This window comes from Protopterus annectens, chromosome 1.part1, assembly GCF_019279795.1.
Source record: "Protopterus annectens isolate FY-2018-M chromosome 1.part1, PAN1.0, whole genome shotgun sequence".
In the NCBI taxonomy this organism is placed as follows: Eukaryota; Metazoa; Chordata; order Ceratodontiformes; family Protopteridae; genus Protopterus; species Protopterus annectens.
This window is the reverse complement of record NC_056726.1, coordinates 1,703,960,839-1,703,973,096: the sequence shown is the minus strand read 5'-3', so window position 1 is coordinate 1,703,973,096 and position 12,258 is coordinate 1,703,960,839. Positions and strand designations below refer to the sequence as shown.

General features: G+C 38.2%; 1 protein-coding gene across 1 annotated transcript in view; it reads left to right on the top strand.

Moving 5' to 3' along the window:
• Positions 1-12,258, top strand: part of LOC122811880 (uromodulin-like) — a 728,404-nt gene that overhangs the window by 258,191 nt on the left and 457,955 nt on the right. The window contains exon 5 of the mRNA XM_044084023.1: positions 11,092-11,343. Coding sequence (XP_043939958.1) covers positions 11,092-11,343 — 252 coding nt within the window. The remainder of the gene's footprint in view (positions 1-11,091; positions 11,344-12,258) is intronic.

Sequence of the window (12,258 nt, the reverse complement as noted above, 5' to 3'; positions counted from 1 at the left end):
ATTTTTTGATGTTATAGTAAAATCAATATGGGGAGATTTGCTGGAAGGTGTAAAGAGAAGCAGTTTAGTTTTTTTAGGGTTAAGTAGTAGACAGTGCTGGGAAAACTATTCTTCTACAGAGTTAAATATGTGCTGTGTGAGGGAGTGAAGGTCTGATACAGATGCGGCTGAGCAGATTAGTGTTGAATCGTCTGCGTATTGTATACATGTAGCTTGGGGAGCAACTTGGTGTAGGTCATTGATAAATAAAGAAAATAGGAGGGGACCTAGTATAGACCCTTGTGGGATACCAATGTTGACAGGTAGTTGGGAGGATAGAGTGGAGTTCCACAGTACTGCTTGATGTCTGTTACTTAAGTAGGACTTAAACCAGTTAATAGATTGGGTATCAACTGATAAGGATTGAAGAATGCTTATGAGTATTTGGTGGTTGACCATGTCAAAAGCTTTGGATAGATCTAAGAAAAGTGCAGAGGAAAGGGTGTTGTTGTTACGATTTTTGTTGATTGTGTCTGTAAAGGAGAGGAGGGCAGTGGTGGTACTGTGGGATGGTCTGAAACCATGTTGGGTGTTAGAGAGTAGGTTATTTTGGAGAAGGTGGTGAAGCAGTTGCTTGTGGATACACCTTTCCATAATCTTAGATAAGGGTGAAAGAAGGGCTATAGGGCGGTAATTAGAGATTTCAGTAGAATTTCCACCCTTATGAAGTGGGATAATATGGGAGATTTTCCAAAGTTTAGGCACATATCCTTCAGTGATGGTTCTGTTTATCAGTATTGAAACTGGGAAGGCTATTGATTTAGCTGCTAATTGCAAGTATTCTGCGGGTAGTAGGTCAGCAGAGTTAGTACATGGTTTGAGTTTTTTGAGAAGGGAGAGAATATAAGTTGTAGGGACAGGCTGGAAGTGAAATGGTGGGGGTGGGTTTGGGTTGCTGTTAGACATGTTTGTGTTTTTGATGGGGAGTTGACTTGCTAAGGTTTGAATAGTTTTGGTAAAGAAGGAATTAAAGGAATTTGCTGTTTGGTTGGGGTTACTTATGTCAGAGCCTTGTGGGTTGGGTGTGACAGGTTTACTTGGCTGTAGTAATTGATTTATGTTTGTCCAGAACTTTTGTGGATTATTTTGGCGAGTATGTTGAGGTTTCAGGTAGTAGTTTTTCTTATCGTTCAATATTGCTTTTTTGGTTTCATTTCTCAGTTGCTTTAAGATTTGGTAGTCTGCTGTGTTTTTAGTTAAGCGAGATTTGTTCCAGGCTTTATTTCTGAGAGTGATTTTTTGTTTGGTTTCAATTGAGAGCCAGGGGGCAGATTTAGTTCTGATTCTAATGGGGCATGTGGGGGCATGGTAATTGAGTATGGTCAGAAACTTAGCATTAAAGAAATCTACAGCTTCATCAAGAGAAAGGTGTTTTAGAGGTGTCCAATTACATGCTATCAGTTCATTTTGAAATAGTTCTAAGTTAAATTTTTTTTTGGATCTGATTGTTCTGGTTATGTTTTGGGTAGGAGGGTTAGTTTTGAGCCTGATGATGTAGGTTAATAAGTGATCACTTATATCATCAGGGAGGGTTCCTGTTTCATAAGTATGGGGTTGATTGTTGGTGAGTATCCAGTCTATGGTACTTTCCTTTTTGTTAATTTTATTTATTCTAGTGGGGGAGGTGATGGTCTGAGAGAATCCGTAAAGGTTAATATGGCTAGTAGGTTGTTTGTTGTTACAAGATTGCCAATCGATATTAACGTCACCTAAGATTATTGTTTCTTGGGATAAGTTTAGTGATAGCCAACAAAGGATATTTTCTATGGTGGAAATGTTATTTCCTGGGGGAACGTAAATGCAGATAATAAAGATTGATTTGACTGTGTTTATTTCAAGTTTGGTGATGAGAATTTCAGCATTGGAATCCTGGGGAGGTTTTTGGTGGAATGTGGTTATTTGAAGGCTAGATTTAAATAAGATAGCTATACCACCACCTTTTTTAGATTCTCTGTCGAGACGTAGGATATTATAGCCAGGAGGAATGATTTCACTGTCTTTTGTTGAGTGTTCTAACCAGGTTTCTGTTAGACAAATAATATCAAAGGAGTACAGTTCTAAGAGAGCATGTAGTTGAGTTGTTTTATTATTAATACTACGTATGTTAAGGTTAGCTATTGAGAGTGAGTTTTTTGGTTTTCTAAGTAGTGGGTTATTAGTGGGGTTTAGGTTATTGGATTGATTTAAGGATGAGTCAATTGGACCTGGGTTTGGGTGAATATCTCCATTTCTAAGTGAGAGGAGTAGGGTTAGGTAGGCAGTGTTTGTATATTTACTATGTGGAAGGAGTATCCTTCTGGGATTATGGTAGACATGTTTAATGTGGGTTATTCTATGATATCTAGGTAAAAGATAGCTAAGTTTGGAAGTTATGTTGATGTGATGGTTGAGGTAGGTATGAATTATGGAGAAAGTTTGTTTATCTGGTTTGTTAAGGTGTGAATGTAGTGGTTGTTCATAGGAGGTAGTAAGGTGTGCTAAAATTAGAGTGAAAGAAAGAGAGAACACAAATATGGTATGTTTGAGTACTAGGGTGGGGAGTTTATACATTTTAAAGGTAGATATTAACTTTAGTTAGTAGTACAAGTGATGTGGGTGTGGTATTGTTAGATAAGTTAAGTTTTATAAGTGAAAGGGTGTGGTTAAGGAATGAAGTATAGGGGGAAAAGAGAGATGAATGGTTAGTTGTGGTTGGATAGTAATTGGAGGAGAGGGGGTGTGGTTAGGTAGGTATATATGTGGATGCACTGGGGGTGGGTGAGATTTGGGGGTAGGGTAGGGGAGCATGTGTATGTGGTACTGTAAGGGTTTATAAGGCTGTCATACAATCAGATACATGAATGTGCACATTGATCATATGGCCTTCTGCAATGATTCCACTGAATACTAGTTTGAAAACCATCATCTTTATAGAGAGAGGGGTGTGCTTAAATTGTCTGTCAGTATTTGATGCAACTAGATTTGATTTGTACAACAGCATTCTCAGGCTTGTCACACTTGTACTTTTGCATGCATTACATTTCGGGTTTATATTAGATCAGCGAATGCTTAAAAAGCGAACGCTGATTGATCGACATTATTTGTTCGAAAGTGGAAAATATCGAAGCAGCAGAAACTCGAATTTTTTCCTAGGGAAAGAATTTGGTTGTCTGTTTTTGTTGCTTCGGTATTTTCAGTGTTATGGTGGAAAGTTACCGGTCAGATTCAGGTAAGTGTGCGATTGTGTGAATGTGAGTGTTAGGGTGATTTAGGTGAGTTAGGATTAGGGCTCAGGTTAGGTGTGTGTGCGATTGAGTGGACATGAGGGTTAGGGCAGATTTAAGTGAGTTAGGGTTAGGGAGTGGGTGAGGTGAGTGTGTGATAGTGACAAACCTTAGGTTTAGGGTTTGGGTTAAGGTAAGTGGGTAGTTAGTGGGGTGTGCATAGTTTAGTTTAGGGTTAGGTATCAGATTTTAGGTGTATGTGTGTGGATTTCTGTTTGTTTGGTGTGCTTGTGTTGTGTGCATGTGTTTTGGATCAGCGATTTTTTTCCCTGGGGAAAAAATCCCTGATCTGACAGTTCAAGATTGTAAGCTTTCGCTTAAATTAGGTCGATCAATCAGCGTTCGTTTTTTAAGTGTTCGCTGATATAATATAGACCCTACATTTCTATAGCACCAGTTGCTAATATTTGCCAGAAGTCTGTGACTACATCTGTCACCAGAAATGAATTCACATACAGAAAGAAACATTTATAAGACTTCTTTGATAATGTTAAATAATTAAGTCCCCACTAATAATACTAAAATGCATAATCAAGTGCAAAGAAAAAATATTCTACTTAATCACTTAGCGAAAACATGAGTAAATTTTTAAATCTGGGCCACACTTGTCCTCCTTCCTCAGTGCATCGGACCTGCTCCTGGGCTACTACTCCCGCTTCCCGTTGCTTCCTCGGGTGTTCTACTTTCCCCTTGTTACTATTTAACAGAGAAACCCCACCCTACAAGAGAAGACGTCTGTGAAAATTTCTCCTTGAGCTACTCAAACATTACTGGGACCTAGTCTCCCATTGATAAGAAATACAGTTTGCTTCCTCGGGCGTTCTACTTTCTCCTTGTTACTATTTAACAGAGAAACCCCACCCTACAAGAGAAGACGTCTATGAAAATTTCTCCTTGAGCTACTCAAACATTACTGGGACCTAGTCTCCCATTGATAAGAAACACAGTTTGCTTCCTCGGGCGTTCTACTTTCCCCTTGTTACTATTTAACAGAGAAACCCCACCCTACAAGAGAAGACGTCTGTGAAAATTTCTCCTTGAGCTACTCAAACATTACTGGGACCTAGTCTCCCATTGATAAGAAACACAGTGTATGTAATCTGTTTTAAATATATTACTCTTGCGAATATTAACACTTGAGCAGCATTCTACCTCGGTGTGCCGGAAAGTAGTACACTGCAGGCCTTTGCAACTGCCCCCACAACTCTGGCCTATAGTCTACTCCTGTAATCCCACACTACCTCTACTTAATATTATATTCTTAATAATCTTAGCAGAAACTCTTCTACTGAGTGTACCTATTTCTTTCTCCACTAGGTGGCGTAATACTCCTGTAAATGGTCCAGCAATTTATCTTTTCTTCCTGCTCCACTTATTTTACTTTGCCTAAGGTAACTTTTGCTTTTCCCCACCTGTATCTGTGACATTTTCCTCCAAGCACTCATGCACATTTCTCTCTTTTAAAGAGTGCAACCAAACAGCATCAAACCCACACTAAAAACTTAAAAGCTCTATTAGTAACCACAATACCTGCTCCCCAGCTGCAGCTCTCATTTTCTGTCTCAGATCACTGATTGTTTTCCCTGGTCTCCTTGCCTTCTTGGCTCTTCCCGCTCCGTTCGCCATGTGGGCTCACTCCGCTCCCCTACCCTGCCCCCAATTCTCACCCACCCCCAGAGGTCCTACCTTTATTCCCACTCCCATTTAACCCCTCCCACTCCCCCAGCCTATCCATCCAAACCTCTCACACATCTCTCCCCCCAACACACCTGACTCTCATTACCACTCCCCACTCCTAGCTACTATCACTCTACTCTCATCTCCATATATCTTAATTGTCTCCAACTAACATGCCCTCCCCTCTACCTAAACTTCTTATCCTCTTATTACCTTTCCTTCTTCTTACTCTTTATCATGTAACCTCCTATACTGAATCACAACTACATCCTTCCGCTTTTCATCCTCACAACATCCTCTCATCTCACTTCCACAATATCTTACCCTCTTTAATTCCCTCCCAGCCTATCCTTCTCCTAAAATTAAAACTTTTCCCAAACTCTACTAATGTCTACAAACTTACACCTAAACTCTTCCATACTCCTTTTACCAAATCCAAACCTTATAAACATACTCTCCACCCATCTTTCCTTAACCTTGCCGGTGATATCCACTCCAATCCCGGGCCCAACTTCTCTCCAACTAACCACTCCAACCCAAACAACAAATCCCCAAATAAAAACCTCAAATTCCTCACCATCAACACCCAAAGCCTACTAAACAAATTAACCTTCTTCCATGCCTGGCTTAACAATAACCTACCAGACATAATAACCCTCTCTGAAACCTGGCTAAAACCTCATATAACTGACTCTGAATTCCTTCCCCCTGGATTTCACTCTCTCTGATCTGACCACCCAAGTAGAAGAGGTGCCAGGGTAGCTTTAATTTACGCCAACCACTTATCCATTACTCCATACCCTAACTTCATCCCTTCTTTCTCCAATGCTGAACTAGTAATAGGCCTTCTAAAATTAAACACTCACAAAAATATCTGCATCATCTCCCTATACATTCCTCCAGGTAACAACATCAACACCCTAGAGGACATCCTCTCCTGGACCTCTTCCAATATTAAGCTAGAAACCTACATCCTAGGAGATGTAAATATCGACTGGGGAAAAATCAACAACCTTAATCCCACCTCATCTATCAACCTATTCTTCTTCACTCAACTTACCAACGCCATTACCAGGCCTAACAAAACTAACCCCCCTGGCTCCATACTTGACTGGATCTTAGTATCTCATACTAACAAAATCAAAGAATCTGGAGTCCTTCCCGACTCCTTAGGAGACCACCGCCCTGCCTATACTATTCGAGCTGCTCCCACTTCCTCACACTCTCACCAATACATCCACACTCGTAACTTATCTAACTTCAACCCTACTACTTTCTCTGATTCCCTTAAACAAACTAACTGGAACCCCCTAAAAATCCTATCTTTAGACAAAGCCGTTGAATACTTCAATACATCATTCTTATCAGTCCTTAACTCCATTGCCCCAATAAGAACTAAAATAGTTAAAACAAAGGTCACTCCATGGCTCACCAATGACACAAAAAACATTATGCTCCAAAGGGAGAAAACCTGGAAAGTCTACCTCCGCCACAAACAACCAGCAACATTACTAAAATATAAACAACTGAGAAACCTAGCCAAAAAAACAAGTGATTAGAGACAAAAAGTCTTACTACATCAAACTACAGGAAAATCATGCAAAAAACCCCAAACACTTCTGGAATTTTATTAACTCCTTCCTTAGGCCAGGAACAAAACATAACCCGTGTCCTGACACCAGCAAATCTGACTCAGAAATTGCCTCACTATTTAATTCCTTCTTCACCTCCTCTATTGCTGAGCTTACTAAAACATTCACAAATAATAACCATCCTCCCATCCCTGCCCAATCCTCCCCTCCCTCCCCCCACCTTAAATTTGAACTTAAACCTATCTCCACCAAGGTAATAAAGAAACTTCTTTTCAAACTAAAGCCTTGCTCAAATGCCCCCGACTGTATTCCATCCTCCTTCTTAAAAATAGCCTCAGATGCTATCGCTCTGCCCATCAGCATCTTGATCAATGTACCACTGCTTGAATCATACGTACCCATACTATGGTGCTCTGCATATATTCTTCCTTTGCACAAGGGTGGCAAGAACTGTAACGTCTCCAATTTCTGCCCTATAGCCATCCTCTCCCCTATCTCCAAAATTCTTGAAAAATGCATCCATCTAGAGCTCTTACCATTCCTGACCAAATACCAGCTTCTCTCCCCCACCCAACATGGCTTCCGACCAGGACATAGTACTAACTCCGCCCTTCTCTCCTTCTTACATTCTGTCATCTCATCCCGTGACTCTGGTAATTTGGTTTCCTCTGTCCTACTGGACTTATCCAAAGCTTTTGATACCATCTCTCATACCCATCTTCTAAACCATCTCTCTAATCTTAACCTTTCCCAAAAAACCCTCTCATGGTTCTCTAGCTATCTTTCAAATAGGTCCCAAGCTGTGAAATGGGGCCAAGCCACCTATACTTTCCTTCCTACTCCTACCGGAGTACCCCAAGGCTCTATACTTGGCCCTTTGCTATTCAATATCTTTATCAATGACTTCCATAAAGCCATTCCTAACACCAAAATTGTACAATATGCTGACGATTTCACTTTGATTTGCAGTGCCACTAACCTAGCAGAACTCCAATCTCTGACTCAAAAGGCCTTCTCAACCACTGAAAACTGGATGCTCCAAAATCACCTCTCTCTTAATGCAATAAAACTAAGATCCTTCTATTCTCCCCCTCTAAATCCTTCACTCTTGATGAAAACTCTCTCGAATCACCAGCCTTAACAATTCCCCTATTAAGATCATTTCATCAGCCAAACTTCTTGGTGTCGCAATTGACAATCATCTAAAATTTAACTCTCATATCCAACAAAACATCAAAAAAACTCACATAAAACTGGACCTACTTTATAGAAACAACCACTTCCTCTCTCATTCCTCCAGACTAACTCTTGCCTCCACCTATCTCCTTCCCACTCTAATGTATGGTACTCCTCTGCTCACTAACTTATCTTCCACACTTACTTCCAAACTGGAGGTATGCTACAACAAAATCTCCATATTTGCCACCAGTGCAAAATCCTCCTCTCACCATTGCACTTCCCTTCACACTATAAACTGGCTTGAACTCCCTAACCTACTAGGCTTTCACCAGTTAACCATAGTCCACAAATTATTGTTCCAACCATCTACCTGCCCTGCACTATCCAGTATTTTACAACCATATCCGCCCCCCCAGACCCCTTAGATCTTCTCACCAAAACCTGATCTCCATTCAAAAACCCAAATGCCCGGCTGGGCAGCTCTTATTAACCTTTACCCTAGCAAAAAAAATGGAATGCTCTACCCTCCTACCTGAGAACCTGTAACAACCTTAATAACTTCAAATCTCAACTTCATTCCTACCTCTACCTAAATTGGAAATGCAACTGTACCCTTCCACCCATTCCTCTCAAACTCTCCTCCTCTTTCTCTCCTGGCTAACCATCTTACCTTACTAACCTCACTCTCAATTGCAAATTCATAATCTTAACTAAATGTAAACTCTAGCTATTCTGTTATTCTCTGATTTACCTTATGTACTGAATGTTTATTTCTTTCTTGATGACAAAATTCAATGTCAGTAATCTAAGCTATCTTTGTAAATTGTTTATGTTAAAAACTTTGTTTTGTGGAGCTTTTCTCCCCGGGCCTCCACTGAAAATGGGCCCCACAGCCCAGTGGACCTCCCCGGTTATCAAACTGGAATAAATAAATAAATAAAATAGCATCATAACTAAAAACAGTATCATAATTTAGTAGCCTTCTGTTTCAAAATACATTTAATATTCATGGAGTCCTTCAGACCTACTATCTTTATTGCTTGAAACTTTACCCTCCAACATAGCTACTTAATATCTAATAGCAGTACTTTGAAACATTACTATATAGCTAGGAATTCCACATTCTATTTCCTCTATATAGGCAAACAGACTGTGAAATGAGTAGGTAAAACTGCACCATTTCTTAAGTACCTGAACCATATTTGAAACATGTCCATTCATGGTCCGCTGTACAGTTCAAATGTCTTCAAGAATTCAAATTCCAGACGCGCAAAAGACAAAGATGTAAACAATCAGTCGGAGACACAGAAGACTGTTTTTGTCTTCTGCTTCTGTGTGTGACCAGATGCAATGGGTGTTCTTAAAACACGCTTAAAAAAAAAAAGTAATTTTTTTATTAAATTAAAAGAAAATTAATCTCCTGGCATTGCTTCTGGACAATATGTTGTCCTCCATTTTCTGGACAGTGTCCCTTAATTCTGGACAGTTGGCAGCACTAACCATTACGCCACTCCATTTATTAGTAACATAATATATATATAAATATAAATATATATATATATATATATATATATATATATATATATATATATATATATATATATAGATATATGTATGTGTATATATATATATATATATATATATGGATTCACTTGAGAATCTCGAAAAACTGAAATACCGAATTGCAGTTTTCTGCAATTCAAATTCCGAAACCTGACAAGCCCGAAACACCACAAGTGCGAAACTGAAAATCCTGAACATACACTACAAATACAACACACACATACACACACTCTCCCCCCACAATCAAACATACAATACTAAAATACAAATAAGCAGCACCCCCACATGTGGGGGGGGCTGCACCCCCCATCCCCCTACTTATATATTCTTCTAACTCTGAGACTGCACAATCACACACACAAAGGTAACTCACACCCACGCATTTCAAAGCTCCTTGCACACACACATCACAACCAAAACACAAACTAACATACACTACAGCCCATAACCTACACACTCATACAGACTTACCTGCACTTACATCCATTCATACACTGCAACACCAGAAGCTCTGAACTTCGGGATTTCGAATTTCGTGCTTCTGGTTTTTCGCGATTTCAAGCTTCCGGGTTTAGAATTTCAGAAAACTGAAATGCGGTATTTCATTTTTTTGAGATTCTAAATGGAACCCATATATATATATATATATATATATATATATATATATATATATATATATATATGGGTTCATGTTACACCGTCGACAACTGACTACATCGACAACCAGCCCTGTATCACGAATTTAATGAAACCGCACAGCATCGACACTTTAAATAACCGACACTGACTCCATTGACAACGCGCTACACCGACATCGCGTATTACAGCTAACAGGTATTAACATATGTGAGGTAGGGGATGTAGTTATAATGTTAGACTGAGTGACATAAGTTTAGAAATACATCCCTTACCTCACATATGTTAATACCCGTTAGCTGTAATACGCGATGTCGGTGTAGCGCGTTGTCGATGGAGTCAGTGTCGGTTATTTAAAGTGTCGATGCTGTGCGGTTTCATTAAATTCGTGATACAGGGCTGGTTGTCGATGTAGTCAGTTGTCGACGGTGTAACATGAACCCATATATATATATATATATATATATATATATATATATATATATATATATATATATATATATATATATATATATATATATATATATATATATATATATATATATATATATATATATATATATATATATATATATATATATATACCCTCTTTTCTTTCATTATCCGTAATGTTCAATGATCCATAAATAGAGAGATACCTAGAAAACATATAGACAGGTGTAGACTTGCTTATTCAAAAAAAAAATACATAAGCAAGAATACTTTAAATGAATCTAAGCAATGCATTTATTCACCTGAAGAGTTACCTAAGTGATGCAGAAAATGAAAAATATACACAGCATATATTGAAATAAAATATGGATTGAAGTGTTTCATTTCATACCATTTGCTTCCATTCACTATGCTCCTGGGTCACAAAAAAGCAAAGAAATACATTCATTAATTATCATATGTAAAATGAATTCAAATAAGAAACAGCATACTCAACATATTCGCCATTTGGAGTTTGCTATTTAACTGAGTAGTTGTGGTTTGCATTTGAAAACCTGTAACAAAAAGCTTCTTGCTATGGATATTGTAGCTGAAAAATGAATGGCTCAAAATAATTAAACACTAGCTCTGCACAATTCATTAAAGATATAGTATGTTTTGATAATACTTTCCTACATATGTGTTATATTAGTTCTTATTTTCTTTTCCAGTCCTGACCACTTAAGTATTGCAAGATTTGGGACCCATGTTCTTACAATGCAGCTGTTCAAATATTCTAACTATACAGGATCATATACAATAGCTGACCTGCCAATATACATAAAAGTGGGCACGCCGTTGTATATTGGAGCAAGTATAATGGGACCAGACCCACAACGCTTTTCTATGAAGATAGACTCCTGCTATGCAACTCCAACGAGTAACCCAAGTGATCCAATAAAGTACAACTTTATCAGTGACAGGTAAGTCTTACTTCTTTACTAGTCTTTGATCTGGTAAAAGCAGAGTCAACTTTATAATCTGAACAAATGTGAAGTATTCAAGAACAATATTAGAATGCCATACAAATAATTTGTATATCAGTTGCGTACACCGGGTATGTAATATCAATCAATGTCAATTAAAGTGGGTGTTTTTTTCTTTTCAAAATAGCAATACTTCTGGATGTAATAATATTTATATTTATCATCACTTTACACTACCTTAATATGTTTACTATAGTAAAATACAGGAACTAATATTCATTCTTAGTATCAGCTTCATAAAATTAAAACATTGCATGATACAAGAGGTATGGCTGTAATCCATCTAACAATCTGCAGTAGAGTTAAGTCGCCAGACAGTAGTAGCATATACAATTCACATTAAAGTAACACTTTTTATTGGCAATTCACAATAGTCATATTTTTATGTATGGTATGGAAGATCAACCGTGGCAGGGCTAATCAGCTGGCAGTGTGAGCATTGATTCTAATTGATTCTAGATGATGGTCTCCATTGATATGATACCCTTGTCTCATGTTAAAAAAGTTGGAAAAAAGGGGGTTATGAATGGAAGGATATCTGCTTCCTATAATGCACACATTTCAAAATGACATATTATCAAGTTTTCCTATTACAAAGCAATCTGTCACTTTCCCCAGTAAATAAATAAATAAGAGGTTAATCTGCTTTGTCTTTGAGACATTTCAAGTGTCCTTATTGCTATAGTAGCCCCATTACTTAAATCTAATCTTTACTATCCTCTTTTAGAAGTTCATTAGTTCTAGGTAGTCTAAAGCAAACTTGTATCAGTTATTAAATAATTAAAATTACAGATTTATGCTTTTCCAACTTTGATATGCAGTCTTCATTGCCACTGCTGCAGCTGTAAAGAC